General features: G+C 48.2%; 1 protein-coding gene across 4 annotated transcripts in view; it reads right to left on the reverse strand.

Annotated features, from left to right (window-relative positions):
• The window catches only part of STIM1 (stromal interaction molecule 1), a 182055-nt gene extending 167416 nt beyond the window's left edge, over window positions 1-14639 (reverse strand). For 3 of the 4 annotated variants that reach the window (XM_074954198.1, XM_074954182.1, XM_074954211.1), the window contains exons 1-2: window positions 14500-14639; window positions 12201-13862 (exon numbers count right to left, since the gene is read on the reverse strand). In XM_074954198.1, coding sequence (XP_074810299.1) covers window positions 12201-12309 — 109 coding nt within the window. In that variant the 5' untranslated portion in view covers window positions 12310-13862; window positions 14500-14639. Of the gene's footprint in view, window positions 1-12200; window positions 13863-14418 lie in introns of all 4 variants that reach the window. The other variant, XM_074954189.1, reaches the window with a different exon arrangement.
• Window positions 14640-19750: the final 5111 nt, after the last annotated feature.

Consider the following 19750-nt stretch of genomic DNA (forward strand, 5'->3'; position numbering starts at 1 on the left):
GCCTGTTTGCAACAGCTGTGCAGTTACATTGTCACCTCCTGGCACATTTTCCTCTTTCAAAACTTTCTATCAAGAGCTTTACTACTTCTAAGAATTCCCATATCTGCTTTCCGTTGTTTGTATTGGGAAGCTTCTCCAAGACCATTGCATCTACTGTGTTCTGCACACTGTACAGCTCTTCAAAATACTCTTTCCATTTTCGTTGCTTGATCCTGTCAATTACTTTGCCCATGCTTGTCTTTCACTGTTGATATCTTCAACTCACATGTCCCACTTGGTTCTCTAATCTTGCAATACTCACTTCTCTTATCTGTGCCATTTCTCTTCACACATTCTTTTGCTTCTTTACATTATTCACTAATCCAGGTGTTTGTCTCTCTTCGCTGTCCACTTTATCTCAAGGGCCTGTGTACTCTACAGTAAACTGAATCTACATTCTGCAGCAAGATTCCTGGATTGTATGGCACCCTCGTGTGACAGATGAAGTTCTCCAGCAGCTTCATTTAAATTTAAATATGGGGGGGTTAACTGAATAGAAAAATGAACCAGTTCAGTAGTACTTCAGCTAGTCTGGTTTTATATTAACTCAATGTACTTTATTCCCACATTTTCAATATGCCAAAGATTTTTCCATTGACAATTCATAGCTGCATCGTAGGCATTGTCTACACTGGCAGTTTTCTGCGGTATAACTCTCGAGGTGTACACACGGCCAAGCCACTTAGTTTGCAGAAACTCTGCAGTTGCAGCATTGTAAAAAAACCACCCCGACGAGAGGCATACAGCTTTCTGCACCGGGGCTACAGCTCCGTGGTGCCAGTGTAGACACCTGGTCAATTACAGTGCTGCAACTGGCCTCCGGGAGGTGTCCCACAATGCCTGTTCTCGCCTCTCTGGTCATCGTTTTGAACTCTACTCCCTGCCCTCAGGTGAACAACCGAGAGCCCCACCCCTTAGAGTCCTTGGGAATTTTGAAAGTCCCCTTCCTGTTTGCTTGGTGACGCGAGCAGTGGTCTCAGCGCATCTTTCCAGGTGGCCATGCCTGCTCCATGCACCAGGCGATCCCCCACTTGGAGCAGTGCCAAGCTGCTGGACCTCATCAGCATTTGGGGAGGGGAGGCTGTCCAGGCCCAGCTGTGCTCCAGCCATAGGAATTATACCTAGGGACAGATTTCACGATGCATGACAGAAAGGGGCCATGACCGGGACACACTGCAGGGTCAAAGTGAAGGAGCTGCAGAATGCCTACCACAAGACATGGGAGGCAAACTGCCGCTCCTGTGCTGTGCCCACGAGCTGCCAGTTCTACAAAGAGCTGGACGCATTACTCGGTGGCGACCCCACCTCCATTACGAAGGCCACTGTGGATACTTCAGTGGCTCGCGTGCCAGTCGACAGTGGACTGAGCCTGGAAGGGAAATCTTGGACAAGGATGTGGAGGGGAAGGGGGACCCAGAGGCAGAGGATGACTCTGAGGTCAGAGATGCATGCAGCCAGGAGCTCTTCTCAACCCCGGAGGAGGTTACCCAGTCACTGTCGGAGCTTGGCAAAGCGCAAACTGGAGAGGAGGCCCCAGAGTCTGGGCTACTTCCTACCCAGTCTCTCAAGCGGGTCTCTCGGGTCCCTCCAGCTCGTGCAGGTATTCCGCTGCTGGCAGCTCCAGCTCCCCCTCTGTGTCGGACTCACGCTGGCCTGGGCTACAGCCGGGCCCCTCCAGGTCCTCAGCGGCTGGCAGTCCTGGTCGCCACAGGCCTTCCTCCCGGTCAGGTTCCTCCTGGCCCAGGGCCTCCCCTGGGTCGGCAGCAGGATCGCGAGGGAGCAGACAGTGTCTGTCTCCCTCCCTGGTGCTCTCCTCACTGGGCAAAGGGCCCCGCCCTTTGTACTTCCTGTCCCACCCCTCTCCTTCCAGGGATTGGCGTAAACTTGGTCTGGCCCCGCCCACTCAGGCTGAGAGCATGGCTCTTTACCCTCTGGTTTGGAGGGAAGCCACCCTGGCTCCCTACACCCTCCCTTGATTCCCTGCTCACCCTCAGCAGCGAGATATCTTCCATAATGAACACAGCCTATGGAAAATGTGGGGACAGGAATGATTATAAGGCCCCCCTATAGTGCTGGCTTTCCCCAAGAGCCACGTGCCGAATACAGTCCTGGAACACTGATTGCCACTGCCCCTGCGGTTACTCACAAATGTGGGGGTCTTGTGGCTCAAGTGTCCTTGCCTGGGGTCAGCCAGTTAGTGACAGGTATGTGAATAGTGGCTGTATTTTAAATCACTGAATCAGTGGTCTGTGTTCAGACTAACAGCCGTGTTAGTCTGTATTCGCAAAAAGAAAAGGTGTACTTGTGGCACCTTAGAGACTAACCAATTTATTTGAGCATAAGCTTTCGTGAGCTACAGCTCACTTCATGGGATGCATACTGTGGAAAGTAATACAGCTTCTGTAAAATGTTATGTTTTAGCTTCACAGATACAACCTTGGGAGCCCAGCCTCCCTCTTTGTTATCGCCGGCTGAACAGGTGCGCAGAATTAGAAAGCAGCCATGAAGAACTAAAGAGGACTTGTTGCGTGATGTCATGATGCACTCCGTGGCCGAAAAACAAGAATTGAAGGAGCGGTGGGACAGCGAGAAGAGGGACCGAAAGGAGAACGCGGCGCACCAGAACAAAGCCATGAAGCGGCTCAAACATTATGGAGCACCAAGCAGACACGCTCCAGGCATTACTAGTAATGCAAACCGAGCAGCTCCGCACTGCCCTCCCCTGCGGCCGCTGTCACAAAACTCTTTCACATGCGCCCCCCAGACACTGCTGACACACTCTTATCAACCTCCTGGCTCCAGTCTCTACCAGCTGCATTCCACTTCTCCCCCGTCACGGTCCAGCCCTGTGGACTCCCAGTACTCACTGCACTAAACACCCGTCCCTCCGCAGCCCTGCTGAAGTCCTGTACCCGCTGCACTGTACTGCAAAGGACACGGCTGCATATGATACCTGGACATACACAAATCTTTAACCGTCCCGGGACCCCACCTCCTCCTGGGACCCTCCCTTCCCCCATCCCCCACAGTGCTGATGTGTTTTTTTGTTTCTCTCTCTCCTCCAGTTGTTTTTTAATAAAAGAATTGTTTGGGTTTGAAAGCAATCTTTATTCCATTACTGAAAGCAAACAGAGCCCTATAAAGCAACAGGCAATTTTCTTAAACCTTCACAGTGCATCACCTGCACCAATCACAATCGCCTCCTAGCATTACAAGCACTGCACTCCCGAGCATAGCAACAAATATTAGCAGAAAGAATGAGGAGTATTTGTGGCACCTTAGAGACTAACAAATTTATTTGAGCATAAGCTTTCGTGAAGCTTTCTGCTTCATCAGATACATGCAGTGGAAGATACAGTAGGAAGATTTTTTTTTTTTTTTTTTTACACACACACACACACAGACAGAACATGAAAAAATGGGGGTTACCATATCAACTCTTATTGAGACCAATCGATTAAGGTGGGCTATTATCAGCAGGAGAAAAAATAAAAAAAAATAAAAACTTTTGTAGTGATAATCAGGATGGCCCATTTCAAACAGTTGACAAGAAGGTGTGAATAACAGTAGGGGGAAAATTAGCATGGTGAAATAGTTTTTAGTTAGTGTAACGACTCATCCACTCCCAGTCTTTATTCAAGCGCCTGATGAAGTGGGCTTTAGCCCACGAAAGCTTATGCTCAAATAAATTTGTTAGTCTCTAAGGTGCCACAAGTACTCCTCGATCTTTCTGCTGATACAGACTAATACTGCTACCACTCTGAAACAAATATTAGTGACTTTCAGCTTCAAATTGCTACCTCAAGGCATCCCTGATCCTTATGGCCCCATGCTGCGCCCCTCTAATAGCCCTGGTCTCTGGCTGTTCAAATTCAGCCTCCAGGCGCTGAGCCTCAGCGGTCCAGCCCTGAGTAAAGCTTTCACCCTTGCCTTCACAAATATTATGGAGCGTACAGCATGCGGCTATAAGCATAGGAATATTGTCATCGGCCACGGCCAGCCTCCCATATAGGCAGTGCCAGCGGGCCTTTAAATGGCCAAAAGCACACTCAACAGTCATTCTGCACTTGCTCAACCTGTTGTTGAACCGCTCTTTGCTGCTGTCAAGGTTCCCCGTGTATGGCTTCATAAGCCACAGCATTAAGGGATAGACAAGATCTCCCAGGATCACAATGGGCATTTCGACTTCCCCTATAATGATCTTCTGGTCCGGGAAGCAAGTGCTGGCTTGCAGCTTCCTGAACATGCCAGTGTTCCAAAAGATGCATGTGTCATGCACCTTTCTGGACCAACCTGCTTTAATGTCCATGAAACACCCATGGTGATCCACAAGTGCCCGGAGAACCATAGAGAAATAACCCTTCCGATTAATGTACTCGGTGGCTAGGTGGTCTGGTGCCAGAATTGGAATATGCGTGCCATCTATCACCCCTCCGCAGTTAGGGAAGCCCATTTGTGCAAAGCCATCCACAATGTCACGCACATTGCCCAGAGTCACGGTCTTTCGGAGCAGGATGTGATTAATGGCCCTGCACACTTCTGTCAACATGAGTCCAACGGTCGACTTTCCCACTCCGAACTGGTTAGCGACTGATACCGGTAGCAGTCTGGAGTAGCTAGCTTCCACAGTGCAATCACCACACACTTCTCAAACAGGGCAGCTCTCATTCTCATGTCCTGGCAACGCAGGGCTGGGGCGAGCTCATCACACAGTTCCATGAATGCGGCTTTCCTCATCCGAAAGTTTGTTTCCCAAGCCCAAAAGCAGCATTCCACTGTAGTACCTCCATGAATGCCACAAGCAATCTCATGTCGTAGCTACTACATTTGGCAAGATCAATGTTGAACTCCTCTTGCCTCTGTAGTTTAAGGAATAACTCCACTGCCACTCATGACGTGCTAGTAAGAGCGAGCAGCATATTGGTCAACAGTTTGGGATCCATTCCTGCAGACCAAAGAGGCAGAGTGTGCAGTACACAAACCATTGAAAGATGGTGCCAAATGCAGACGGAAACCCAGGGATTGCAATGCATCATGGGGTATTTGGACAGGACGCAGGATGCCCCGCGACCCCCTCCGCCTTCCCACAACTCTTAGCGGCAGAAGAGGAAGAGATGCTCTGTGGGATAGCTGCCCAGAGTGCACCACCACGAACACCAATAAAAGTGCCGCAAGTGTGAACATGTTATTGCACAGGCAGCTGACAGTGTGAACACACAACAGCGGTTTCCCTTCAACACTCTCTGAGCAGCAATGTAACTGCCAGCAATGTAATGCCAGTGTAGATATACCCTTACAAGCTACTGGGGAGAAGCTGGAGGTTGTGGCAGCTGGGCAGCGAAAAGAGGGGCTTCTGGCATCAGGGAAGGTGGGGGGGACAGTTCAGAATTGTGGAACAACATATTAGGTGGATGTTTCTGAAAAAATTGCATTTGTTTCATCTGGAGAAGAGGAGACTTGGAGGTGGGGGCCACATAACTTTTTATGTACTTAAAAAAATGTTGTTACAAGGAGGAGAGTGAAAAATTGTTCTCCTTAATCCCTGAGGATACAACAGAAGCGAAGGGCTTACATTGCAACAAAGGAGGTTTAGGTTAGACATTAGGAAAAACTTCCCGTCAGGGTGGTTAAGCGCTGGAATAAATTGCCGAGGGAGGTTGTGGAATCTCCATCATTGAAGGCTTTTAAGAATAGGTTAGACAAACCCATGTCAAGAGGTCTAGTTCTTAACCTAGTCCTGTCTTGAGTGCAAGTGACTGGACTAGATGACCTCTCAAGGTGCCTTCCAGTCCTACACTTTTATGATTCTGCTAATATGATCAAACAGTTAGCAATGTTGATATTTAAATTAGCATCTTTAGGTTTTAGAGTCAATGCACCATTCAGGTATTCACAATTTTCTGAAGTATTGTTTCAGACTGTCTGCACACACATAGTTTGCAGTGGTTTACACTCCTTTAATGTTTTCAAGGCTTTCTTTGTAACCATAAGAGAACTAAAAACAAGTTTTTCTTTTTAAATCAAAGATTATGGAGCACAATTTATCAGCTACAGAGGGATTCACCAGAAAACTCAGCACCACAGAATCACAAAATACGCAGGGCACTGACTATGATGATTTTACTATAATATGCAAGTGGCAAGGATCAAAAACTTTTCTTTCCGATCCCCAAAGACTGAGTCAAAACTTGTATTCACTACCCTTGTTCACAGGGAACTGAAGGAAATAAGAGTTATTTTGTTATAGACTAGATACTTCTGAATTTTATATGGCACTTAGATTCCAAGGGAAAAGGGGCCTTACACATATCTAGGATAAAAAGTTCTCGACCAGTGCTTTAGAAACATGAAGTTGTCCCAACAACATGCTTTCAAGCTGCTCCTCTGGCATCCTATTCATTTTGATTGTGTGTATTCTGGTAGCACTTGGGAGCTCCAGTCAAGAATTAAGGCCTCATTGTGCTACATCCTGGACAGACAAGCAATAAAGATGACTGTCCCTACCTGCAAAGAGCTTATGGTCCAGGTGTCAGGCAAGACACAACAGGAGGACAAAATAGACAAATGGGATGAGAGAATGAAGTAACAAAACAAAAGTTAAGCAGAAAAATAGAAGTCTCAGCTCACTATTTGCCTAACCAATAGATAGAGCAGCAAATTGTTCCAGGAGCTTGAAAACAACAGTTAAGTGGAGCCACACAAAAAGACAGCTTAGGTTTTCTAGTATGAGAAAGTGTAGTTAATGCTTTAAGGGAGCTCCTATTCAAGCACATTCCCATAACACTCCTGGAGTTGGGGAAATAAGGGAGGACTTTTTTTTAATGGATTTTCTTCCATTTACCCTCAAATGCAGTGGAGTGTGACTTGTGCAGAGGACAAAACATCAAGTAACTGTTATGGTGTGGAAGCAGCCAAGGAGCAAAACCCCCCAGCCCAGGACAAAAGCATTTATCCTACTGCAACTTAATCAAGCACTGGGATCTTTCCTTTCATCACATCCCTGCCAGAGGGAGAGTACTTTACAACACTGGTCAAGTGATTTCCAGGCCACAGCCTGCAAGTTTTCAAGGAAACGTAGAGAAATGGGGGAAGCAAACTAAGTCAGCAACTGCGGTTTAGCTACTCAGTTAGTGCAAGAACTACTAGAAGCTGTACTTTCTGAATGCTATCTACCACAGCTGTTATCCAGAGAGTATCACAACAATAATGTTAACAGGGGAAAGGATCTTTACTTTATCTGGGCCATGCCATAAGGAGGAACAAACTGATTCCCTACATACAAGGCATCCCACCAAGGTCCGGCATTTCTCCCAGCAGGAACAGGAAGGCATAGCCTTTTCCTTACAAATCGTACGGACACAAGTCAGAATAAGATACAGGAAAGCAGATGCGCAGGCACCTGTTACGAACATGGAGACAGAAACAGGAGATGAATTTAAGTCAAAGTGAACAGGCTGCCCACTTTTCATTGCTGGTAATTTGAAGACTATACAAAAAAAATCGGTGGATGGGTAAACAATCACTCGGATGGCTTGGTAAAACAAACTCATCTGAACTAGAGTTCTGATCAGACTGAATCTTTAGGCCTGACCCAGACTTAAGTCCACCCTGACCCAACCAGGTCACATCATTTTTCATACCAACTCCAAACTTTCCCCCTCCTCCCTGAATACGAGTTGCCATGGGGTCAGCAGGGTAGCATACACTGGCAGTTGCACACACACTGTTCCTGCCATTCGCTGCTCCCTGCTGTACTACATATGTGCAGTAGCATACTCCCATACCATGCACCCATGCAGCGGGGAGGCAATGGACAGCAGGAGCAGGGCATACAGCTGTCAGCCACTGCCATGCAGACCCCAAGGGCAGGAGAAGGAGAGTCGACCTGATCTGCCCTGATATTGAGAGGGTCTTGTTCTTTTCCCACTTAACCCAGACCCAACGCTCGTAGTCCGGATCCCACTCAGATTCAGGTCAGGTCACAGGGCTCTAATCTGAACAAAAAGACATTTCAATACAACCAAATGCAAGGTCATATGTCTTGGAACAAAGAATGCAGGTCACCCTTACGAGATGGGGGACTGTATCCTGGAATGCAGGAACACTGAAAAGTATTTAGGAGTAAAGGTACAGAACCAGTTAAACATGAATTCCCAGTGCAATGCTATAGCTAAGAGGATAAATGCAATATTTGAATGTATAAGCAGGGGAATATCAAGTATGAGTAGAGAGATGATATTACCTCTTTATACTGTATTAGCGAGATCATTACGGGAATACTGTGTCCAGTTCTGGTGTCCACACTTCATAAAGAATGTTGAAAAATTAGAAAGTGTTCAGAAAAGAGCTACAAGAATGATATGAAGTCTAGAAAGTATGTCTTACAGTGAGAGACTTAAGAAGCTCAATCTATTCAGTTTATCCAAGAGAAGAATTAGAGGAGACTTGATTATGTTCTACAAGTACCTACATGGGGAAGAGATTTCTGATAGTACAGCACTCTAAAACTTAGCAGATAAAGGCATATCAAAATCCAATGGCTGGAAGCTGAAGCCAGACAAATTCAGACTAGAAATAAGATGAGAATTTGACCATGAGGGTAATTAACCATTAAAACAATTGACCTAGAGATGTTTGAACTCTTTAAATCAAGACTGGATATCTTAATGAAGCTTCTGTTCCAGCTCAAACAGAAATTATGGGCTTGATGCAGAGATTACTAGGTGAGGGTGTTTGGCCTTCATTATGCAGGAAGTCAGACTGGAGATGATCATATTGGTCCCTTCCTGCCTTAAAAAAAAAAATAAAAATCTATCAACTATATAGTACCGCCAACTCATTTCCTCATAAGTGACCAGACAACTATCCTCTCCAGCACTACCAACTGTAGCTAGACTTGAACCAGACATCTAGATGTGAAAAGGCTAATCATTATCTCATTTTTCAAAGAGAACAGATGCCCATGAAGATAATTGTGTACAAGCTGAACACAGTCTGAAGGGCGGTTTTCCGAGAGGCTAATCAATTACACTTCACACACACAATTACCAGTTCTAAACTCAGGGCTAAACTGCCTAGAAATCACAAACATACACACATATCCAGTATAAAGCATGTAATTTACCAGCATGTGCAAATGAATCTAGACCTCTGAAAGCAGAAAGAGCCTAATCAGCAACCACTGTTCCAACTCCCACACCTCTGCTTCCTGAGTAAACTGCTTTTCTGCTGCTTCTGAGAATCTCATTACCTTCTACAGAAATGACAAGTGACCACCGCAATCAGTTTTTGTAAATATTAAAAACAGGCCAAGTCAAAGAAAGCCAATTGTGCTTCACTTCAAAACCTAGTAGTCCTAGATTGTTTGCATCTATTTAATGATAACAGTAATGTATAGTCATGCATCCAACTAACAGGATTCATACTGACTGTTCCTAGAGGACTGCATGAGGCAGAAAGTGATATGTGATGTATGAGGGCCTTCTGCACTTAAATACAGGTAGTAACTACGACAACTAAAAAGCAAATCTTAAAGAGCCTTTTTGCTATGGGGCCTTCTGAACCGAGTGTGGCGTGCACAATAAAACCTTCAACGATTATCCAACAAAGGAACACACACAGAGTAAAAAGAAAAGGAGTTCTTGTGGCACCTTAGAAACTAACCAATTTATTTGAGCATAAGCTTTCGTGAGCTACAGCTCACTTCATCGGAACTGAATGCATCCGATGAAGTGAGCTGTAGCTCACGAAAGCTTATGCTCAAATAAATTGGTTAGTCTCTAAGGCGCCACAAGTACTCCTTTTCTTTTTGCTAATACAGACTAACACGGCTGCTACTCAAACACACAGAGTAGTTAAAGGCCATGAATTACTGGCCTCAGGAGTGAATACCTCTGTTATGCATCAACATGTGTCTATGCAGTCCAGTCAGACCTCGTTTATCTCTATGCTGATTTCTGGACTGTAATCACTACGGTACTCTTTCTAGGTGCCACACGTATTAATCTGAAGTTATTTTTATCCAAAAAAACAAATGGAAATTGCATATTGACTAGACGCGAACAGACAGGAGTACATACAGTGAATAGGAATCCCATAGAACAGAAAGCCTGCCTGCAGGTAATCTACACCAGAGACTGAGTACCTCACACAGTTCTCCTCTACCGCACTGCACTTGACTGCTTCTCATTTAGAGATAAAAACAAGTCAGAAACTGAATCACCAGGGCCGCCACATTTCTGCAAGGCCTTCAAAAACTATCCTACTTGAAGGCTCATTGGAGGCACAAACCCTGTTTCAAAAGGACTGCCGAGATCCTGTTTCCTTGTCAGAGCAGGCTGGATGTGAAGTTGCTTTAAACATAAAACCATGAAGCATCTCATACACAGAATGTAAGAATGAAAGCCAGTCTTTCAAAAAGATTTGGAACATATCAACTAGTTATGGCATTGACTAACATAAGGGAAAAATTCATGTGAATCAGCATTATACTGTCAACGTGGAACTCAGTATTATCACTGCTCAGAGAGGACGTACCAGGTTCATGCTCTCTCTCTCACCTCAGGACTCAAGAGTTTGCCACTGTTAGTAACAGCCAGTTTTAAAACCAAGTAAAATTATTGATTCCTAACACAAGTGAAATGTACCATAACAGTATTAAAATTAACACACACACTACTCAGCACTCATAAATCAGCCATTCCTCCATTTATTCCAGGGACCCTGATCTTCAATCCTTAACTGATGAAGCATTACTTATTTGGAAATCTGCATTCATGAGTTTTCTGATCAGGTTCAAACCATTTCTGAATGCAATTAATGCTTATGGGTACCTCCAGCTATAGGAGCCACCCAGATGCTGACGACACTGCTGGATGGGACGCTTTCAAGAGGGAAGTTATGCTTGGGCTGTTAAAAGCTGGCCTGCACCCAACCTGAGAGCATTTTTGCAAAAAAATTTTCTGCTACGTAAATCAACTATATTTTTGTCTCCCAGTGCTCATAGGGTACTCTTCTATTTTCTTGTGTGCACATTTGAATTCAGTGCTGGTAAAATGTGCAGGACTGGCAGCCCTGACTACTGGAGGCCACTGTTTATCCACAGATAGCGACAGTAAAAGCAGCAACAGCAAACAAATTTCTCTACTAGACCTCAATCCTGACATACAGGGACAATCACTAGGAATCGAGGTATATCAGTCCAAAAATGACCTATTCAAACCTTCACACCTCTACTGAGACGATCAAGCTGTCAGCAAAGGAGTCAAGTGCTTATGCAAGGCCAACATTTGCCTACTGGGAACCAGTGAGACAGACAGATTTGGGGATGGGCTGGGGGGAACGGGACTAGACAGCAAGAAATTCAGCTATCATACTTTCATTCTCTCTCTCCCTGCCAAGACGTGATCAAATGCTTATTTCCCCGAGAATGTCACTAGGGCAATAGTGAAAAAAATATTTTTAGACTCATGATTTTTCTATGCGAAGTATGCAATTTCTCCTTTTTATCTTTCCCCCTTATATTTTGGGACAGTGCTCTTTGCATTCATTGGAGAGGTGGCTTTAAAACAAAACAGAACCAAAAACTACATTAAATCTGAAATCTCCCAAACGGATGAAGTCAGTATCCACAACAAACAGTGAAATAATCTGCAGTTGGTGAATAGTTGGCATCTGTTTTGAAATAAAGAGATTGCTGTTTAGTCATCTTAAACCTCTCTGAAAGCAATGGGTTTCAGACTAAGTGCCATGTGCCATCCTGACTCCCTGACACATCAATTCAATCTAACTCATGAGCAAGATTCTCAAAACTGTTGAGCATTTTTCCACCAACAGTGCATGTCATTTATTACAGGGTCTGCACTATCCTGACATGTTATATCTTCTTGAGGACATCCCTTACTGAAGAAGCTGCAAACTTTAATTTAACATTCTAAGTTTCATCACGTGACAAACCAATCCCTTGCAACATATGTGAAATTTAAAGCATCATGAACTAAAACTGATTAGTTCTTTGACAGAAGATAATCAAAGCTAACAGCATATAGGCCCTACCTGTGACTACCAACAGGTTTCACAGAGCAGTAAGTTTGCTCTAATGTTTTCCTCATCGCTGGGAAGGAGGGGAAATAAAAACACCATTTCTGAAGCCTTTTCCTTACCTGCAATTGCAGTTTCATCCAAATGGGTACCTGGGGGCCTCTCCCCCTGTCCTTGGTGCAGAAGAAAACCACACAGGATCCACACTGCTACTCTTGACCACACATCCATTTCTGTATAATATTACAGCCTTTATCCCTTTGTATGTCAGCTCTTCCTCAGCATCAGTCCCCAATGGATATGTTCAAGTTTCTTAGTTCACTCTGCACCTTTATATCCCAAAACGGTGTAGGAAGTAAAGTGTCTGATATCCCAGGAGCGGTGCCTGATTAATTCCAAAGACTACAGAAGTAAAGGATGGAGATACTTTGAGGTTCTTTTCCCACCCTCCAGTATAAACTGAAATTTTGCCCTAGGTCTATCCTTTCTCCCAAAAACCAGCCTCACAATTAAATTTATCTCCAAATAAAACGGATTTTAATTAGCCTCCCTCACCCTGAAGAAAGTTCACTCAAGTCTTGTATTTTTAAAGACTAGTCAAGATTAAAAATACCGAACATTTTTGGTACTAAAAAGTTAAAAAAAAAAAATTTTTGCATGAATGATTTTCCAGCAGAGTCTCTGTGGCTCAAAATGCTGCAGCATCCACGGTTTAACCATTCACAGGCAACCCACTGGCAGATTCCGAACTGTTTAGCAAGACTAAAATAATCCAAACTTGTTTGAAAGGATTATTTTTTGGTCAACTAAATGTCTGTGCATGTGACAACTTAAAGCTTTAATTTAAATTTCAAACAACGTGCATTTTAATCAGATACCTTTCAAGAGCCAGATATTTGCAAAGACACTACTGCACATTCTTTTAGAGATGCAAAGAAAAATTTTTAAAAACACAGAATTAAATAAAGTGTTAAAAAGCCCCATATGCCACAATCCTCTATTACAGTACAAAATATAAAAAAATGCCAAACAGGGACACCTTATACAGCTGGAGAATGACAGAACTGGACTCTGCCAGGTATCGGGTAACCTATCCCTTTCTTTGCTTCTTGCTAGCACTCCTTTAAAAAAAAAAAAAAGTGGCAGAACACCCACTGTCCGTTCCTCTATTCCCACCTCAGCAGCACAAAACTGCAGTAGTTTTACCACTGGAAACAGGTTAGTCTTGTCTGCTGTCTCCCAGGTTAGTATCTTTACCCAAGGCAGATTTCTCAGTTTAATCCAAAAAGCCTCTGAACCATTTAATCCAAATTTTGGTTTTCACTCAGTTTTGATCAAGATGTCTTTTTATGCACTTCAGCAAATCTCAATTTATCTTTGGGATTTCCAGGTTAGTTTATCAGCAACTCTTCTCTGACTCAAAACATTTGCCAGAATCTCTCTTTGTTTGGCCCAATTTATTTCCAGCACAGCTCTCTTTCAAGACTTGAGTGATGATCTGTCCCAGGTCTGTTGGATAGGATAGGCTACTTTAGGAATTTTTTTTTCCTTTTATCCCAGTTTAAATCCACAGCATCTGTTCAATCGTGGATTTTCCCAAGAGAGTATGTCCAAGTAGAACATAAGAAATCCCAGCAGCATTCAGAACACCTCTCCCTCGTCAGACCTAGTGCCTATCAACTCCAGCCTTCTCCCGGGACAGTCTGCTCATCCAGTAGGCCTGGCTTCTCCCAGGATTAGTCCTTGCTCCTGGGGCAGCTCTCACGCAGCAGGCCTGGAGTGTCCTGGAACAGGTTCAGATGGTTAATGTTGGTTCTAGTCCCTGTGCTCAGAACCTCCCCCGCCACACCACTAACAATTCCTCCCAGGCTAGTCCTTCCCCCACATACCAGTGGTCCCACCAAGGCCAACTCTTAACCCCTTTCCCCCCTCAGCAATAGTCTCTCCCACACTAACTAACCTCCCCCTATCCCCTCAGCAATGGCTTCCCCCAGGCCAAACCCTTAACCTTTCCCCTTCCCCCCCCCCGCAATGGTCTCACCCAGGCTAACCCTTGACCCTTCCCCCCCAGCAATGGTCTCACCCAGGCTAACCCTTGACCCTTCCCCCCCAGCAATGGTCTCACCCAGGCTAACCCTTGACCCCTCTTTCTTGAGCAATGGTTTCCCCCAGGGCTAGCCCTTCCCCGCACGAATGGTCTCACCCAGGCCAGCCCTTGACCCTTAGCAATGGTTTCTCCCGGGCCGGGCCGGGCCAGGCCACCCTTCCCGCCCCCCCCCGCCGCCCCTCCGCAATGGTCTCTCCCGGGCAGCCCTCTCAGCACCAGACTCGCCGTCGCACCCCGCGCGCCCGGTAGTTTCTCCCGAGGCCCCTCCCCCGGCAGGTGTCTCCCCTCCGGGCGGAGCCCCGCTGGCCGGTTACCCCGCTGTCGCGGCCCAGCTGCGGAGCCGGCTGAAGCGCTGCCGCCGCTGCCGCCGCACGCTCGGACACTGACAGCGGCGGCTCCAACCGCCGCGCCGCCGCACGGGGCGGGCAGGAACCGGGAGAGGCCCCGCCCCTTTCCCTCTGGCAGCCAATAGGCTACGGCTGCCTGGCCCCGCCCCCCGGCGGGCGCCGCGCTGCCCCGCAGCGGCCTCTGGCGGCAAAGAGCGGGAGCTGCAGGCGGCGTCTCAGAGCGGGGCGGCAGAGCGCGCGAGCTAAGCAGGCTCCGGCGCGGCCGGCGCTTGGAGGGGAGACGGCGGCGGTCCCGAGGGGGGGCCCCGACGGGGCGGCTAGGCTGGGGGTTGCTGGGAGACCGTGCGCCCCGCAGCCTGGCCACGGGAAGCTGCCATGTGTGCATGTCTCCTGGAGACCCGCCCGGAGCAGGGCAGCCCCGAGGTTGTGAACCCCGGGCGGCCGCCCAGGGGGAGACCCGGACCCCACAAAGCCTCTTCCCCTAGCAATGAGCCCGGTGACCCCGCGCAGGCGGGCGCTGGGCCTGGGGGCGCCCTGCTCCGGGCGGGTCCCCGTCCCCGAAAGGACACCGGCAGCTGGGGATCAGGAAACGTTTCCTAGCGGAAAGATTGAGGAGACTCTGGCTGGGGAAAGGGGTGTGAGCCCCGAGGCTCAAAAACTAGGGACTAGCCCAGGGGTGGGCAAATGTTTTGGCCCGAGGCCACATTGGGGGTGCAAAACTGTATGGAGGGCCAGGTAGGGAAGTCCGGGCCTCCCCAAACAGCCTGGCCCCTGCCCCCGCCCCCTATTCACCCCCTCCCACTTCCTGCCCCCTGACTGCCCCCCTCAGAACCCCCAACCCATCCAACCCCCCCTGCTCCCTGTCCCCTGATCGCCCCCTCCCAGGACCCCCACCCCTAACTGCCCCCCTGGGAGCTCACCCCCATCCAACCCCCCACTCCTCCCCGATTCCTGGCCCCTGACTGCCCCGACCCCTATCCACACCCCCGCCCCCTGACAAGCCCCCCCCGGGACTCCCACTCCTATCCATCCACACCCTGCTCTCTGTCTCCTGACTGCCCCCCAAGACTCCCTGCCCTTTATCCAACCCCCTGCTCCCCACCCCCTTACCATGCTGCTCAGAGCACCATGTCTGCCAGCCGCGCCACCCGGCCGGAGTCAACCACACCACCGCGCTCCCCAGCAGGAGCTTGCAGCCCTGCCACCCAGAGCGCTGGCAGCGCGGTGAGCTGAGCCTGCGAGGGTGGGGGTACAGCAGGGGATGGGCAGGGGGCAAGCCTCCATGGCCAGGAGCTCAAGGGCCGGGCAGGACGGTCCCGCGGGCAGGTTGTGACCCACAAACTGTAGTTTGCCCACCTCTGGACTAGACACAGGGGTTCTCACAACAAACATTTTGGTGGCTTCAGAGTACGGACTCTGAAGTATTGCAGACTCAATACTAAAAATAATGTGCAGTTGTCTCTATTCTTTACTGGACCTAAGCAGAATAGAAACACAAATCAGGCGCTTTGCACGTTCTTGTCTTTTTTCTTGTTGTTTCTTTTGCTTTGTTTAGTTGCTTTTTTTAATATCACTTTTCACAGAAGACTTACTCAGTTCCAGCAAGGCTGGGTACAAATTACGCCCTGGATGGGGAGGTAGGTAAAGAGGCAATGGGGTCAGTGGCGATGGGCCACTGGGGGAGGCAGTGAGGGCCAGGGTGATGGGTGGGGTGAGATTGGGGCCAGAGCCCGCCACCGCACGGCCAGGGAATGGAGCCTCAAGCCCCATGGCTGGAGCCTGCCGCCCATCCCCGAAGGGCTGAACACCAACCCCAGGAAGATGAGGAACTCACAGGATGCCTGCTCCTCCAGCTTTTGTGTCTCCAGAGGGGGGCAGGGCCTAGCAACTACTGAAGCCCTCCTCTTCCCCCCCCCCCCCCCCGCATCACATCCCAGGCAACTGTGGCCGCAAGAAAAGCCCCTGGTGGCCACATGCAGCCACAGTGGCCATATTTGAGAAACGCTGGACTAGAGCGCCATCCTCAGGGACCCGCAACAGCTCCAACACTGGAAGGCGTCCCCCTCTCTTTGCGTGAAAGGGGGAATTTCTTTCCCTAGTGTCTCTAAATACTCGTAGCATAGAGAAGTTACAGAAAACGAACGGCAGATTCCTCCGGCCCAGCTATGTTATCACTAGGTATAAAGGTGTTAGTGGTAGATCACAACGTCTTTCCAAATCACAAACTGAGAATGGCATTGAGCAGGGCATATTGAGATGAAAGCAGAAGTGCAGCGAGTCTCCCAGTCTCCTGGGTTGTCCCTGGGATGGGCTGAAACCCCATCATCTGCTACAACAGTGGTTCTCAAACTAGGGCTGCCGCTTGTTCAGGGAAAGCCCCTGGCGGGCAGGGCCTGTTTGTTTACCTGCCGCGTCCGCAGGTTCGGCCAATCGCGGCTCCCACTGGCCGCGGTTCGCCGCTCCAGGCCAATGGGGGCTACAGGAAGTGGCGCGGGCCGAGGGATGTGCTGGCTGCCCTTCCTGTAGCCCCCATTGGCCTGGAGCGGCGAACCGCGGCCAGTGGGAGCCGCGATCGGCCGAACCTGCGGACGCGGCAGGTAAACAAACCATCCCGGCCCGCCAGGGGCTTTCCCTGAACAAGCGGCAGCCCTAGTTTGAGAACCACTCTGCTAGAGAAGGAGAGAAAACCCAAATCAGAGACGTGCCCTCCCTGTTGGGAGATTGCCTGGCAGATTGTCTCCCAGCCAGAGGGGGCAGAGCTAGTGATGAGCCAGGCCTTATGAGCAGCCTGAGGGAAGGTGGGGAGAGAGGAGACAGGAATCTCCTGCAGGGGAAGACCCAGCAGTTTGGGACTGGCTGAGCCACCGGAGTAGAGCTACTTGTGGCACCGTAGAGACTAACCAATTTATTTGAGCATAAGCTTTCGTGAGCTACAGCTCACTTCATCGGATGCATACTGTGGAAAGTGTAGAAGATCTTTTTATACACACAAAGCATGAAAAAATACCTCCCCCCACCCCACTCTCCTGCTGGTAATAGCTTATCTAAAGTGATCACTCTCCTTACAGTGTGTATGATAATCAAGGTGGGCCATTTCCAGCACAAATCCAGGTTTTCTCACACACACACCCCCCCACAGAAACCCACTCTCCTGCTGGTAATAGCTTATCTAAAGTGACCACTCTCCTTACAATGTGTATGATAATCAAGGTGGGCCATTTCCAGCACAAATCCAGGATTTAACAAGAACATCTGGGGGGGAGGAAAAAACAAGGGAAATAGGTTACCTTGCATAATGACTTAGCCACTCCCAGTCTCTATTCAAGCCTAAGTTAATTGTATCCAATTTGCAAATGAATTCCAATTCAACAGTTTCTCCCTGGAGTCTGGATTTGAAGTTTTTTTGTTGTAATATCGCAACTTTCATGTCTGTAATCACATGACCAGAGAGATTGAAGTGTTCTCCGACTGGTTTATGAATGTTATAATTCTTGACATCTGATTTGTGTCCATTTATTCTTTTACGTAGAGACTGTCCAGTTTGACCAATGTACATGGCAGAGGGGCATTGCTGGCACATGATGGCATATATCACATTGGTGGATGTGCAGGTGAACGAGCCTCTGATAGTGTGGCTGATGTTGTTAGGCCCTGTGATGGTGTCCCCTGAATAGATATGTGGGCACAGTTGGCAACGGGCTTTGTTGCAAGGATAGGTTCCTGGGTTAGTGGTTCTGTTGTGTGGTATGTGGTTGCTGGTGAGTATTTGCTTCAGGTTGGGGGCTGTCTGTAGGCAAGGACTGGCCTGTCTCCCAAGATTTGTGAGAGTGTTGGGTCGTCCTTCAGGATAGGTTGTAGATCCTTAATAATGCGTTGGAGGGGTTTTAGTTGGGGGCTGAAGGTGACGGCTAGTGGCGTTCTGTTATTTTCTTTGTTAGGCCTGTCCTGTAGTAGGTGACTTCTGGGAACTCTTCTGGCTCTATCAATCTGTTTCTTCACTTCCGCAGGTGGGTATTGTAGTTGTAAGAATGCTTGATAGAGATCTTGTAGGTGTTTGTCTCTGTCTGAGGGGTTGGAGCAAACGCGGTTGTATCGCAGAGCTTGGCTGTAGACGATGGATCGTGTGGTGTGGTCAGGGTGAAAGCTGGAGGCATGTAGGTAGGAATAGCGGTCAGTAGGTTTCCGGTATAGGATGGTGTTTATGTGACCATCGTTTATTAGCACTGTAATGTCCAGGAAGTGGATCTCTTGTGTGGACTGGACCAGGCTGAGATTGATGGTGGGATGGAAATTGTTGAAATCATGGTAGAATTCCTCAAGGGCTTCTTTTCCATGGGTCCAGATGATGAAGATGTCATCAATATAGCGCAAGTAGAGTAGGGGCGTTAGGGAACGAGAGCTGAGGAAGCGTTGTTCTAAGTCAGCCATAAAAATGTTGGCATACTGTGGGGCCATGCGGGTACCCATAGCAGTGCCGCTGATCTGAAGGTATATATTGTCCCCAAATTACCAGCAGGAGAGTGGGCTGGGGGGAGGTATTTTTTCATGCTTTGTGTGTATAAAAAGATCTTCTACACTTTCCACAGTATGCATCCGATGAAGTGAGGTGTAGCTCATGAAAGCTTATGCTCAAATAAATTGGTTAGTCTCTAAGGTGCCACAAGTACTCCTTTTCTTTTTGCGAATACAGACTAACACGGCTGTTACTCTGAAACCGGAGTAGAGCTAACTCCTGTTGTGAGCCCCTGGAACAAGGGGCCAGGTGTTGGGGCCAGAGTTCTGGATGTGAGACCCATGGGGAGGCAGGGAGGCACCTGTGAGGGAGGCTTGGGCTAGGGCCTACAGGGAGCAGGGAGATCCCTAAGGGAAGTTGCCAGAGTGCCTGGGGAAGGGAGGCAGTGGGGGAATCCTGCTGGGGAGAAAGTAAGACATGGAAAGCTCCGGAGGGGCCAAGAATCGAGAACTTCAGTGACCTCCAAGAGGGGCAGAAGAACTACCAGGGTGGGTATCTTTTTGGGGCTTTCAGTTGGACCATGTGCTACCACGGAAGGGGTTTGAACTTTCTGGTGACTTGGCCAGAGGGCCGGGCCACAGATTAGCCAATCACATTTGTGCAACAAGATGGTGGAATTGTGGGTTTGATGATAAAAGCATGGCATTTGCCACAGTCTTAGGGCCTGGCCTAATAAAGATTTTCAGGTATGGGGCCATTGCCAAC

This window comes from Natator depressus, chromosome 1 (assembly GCF_965152275.1).
Source record: "Natator depressus isolate rNatDep1 chromosome 1, rNatDep2.hap1, whole genome shotgun sequence".
Classification (NCBI taxonomy): domain Eukaryota; kingdom Metazoa; phylum Chordata; order Testudines; family Cheloniidae; genus Natator; species Natator depressus.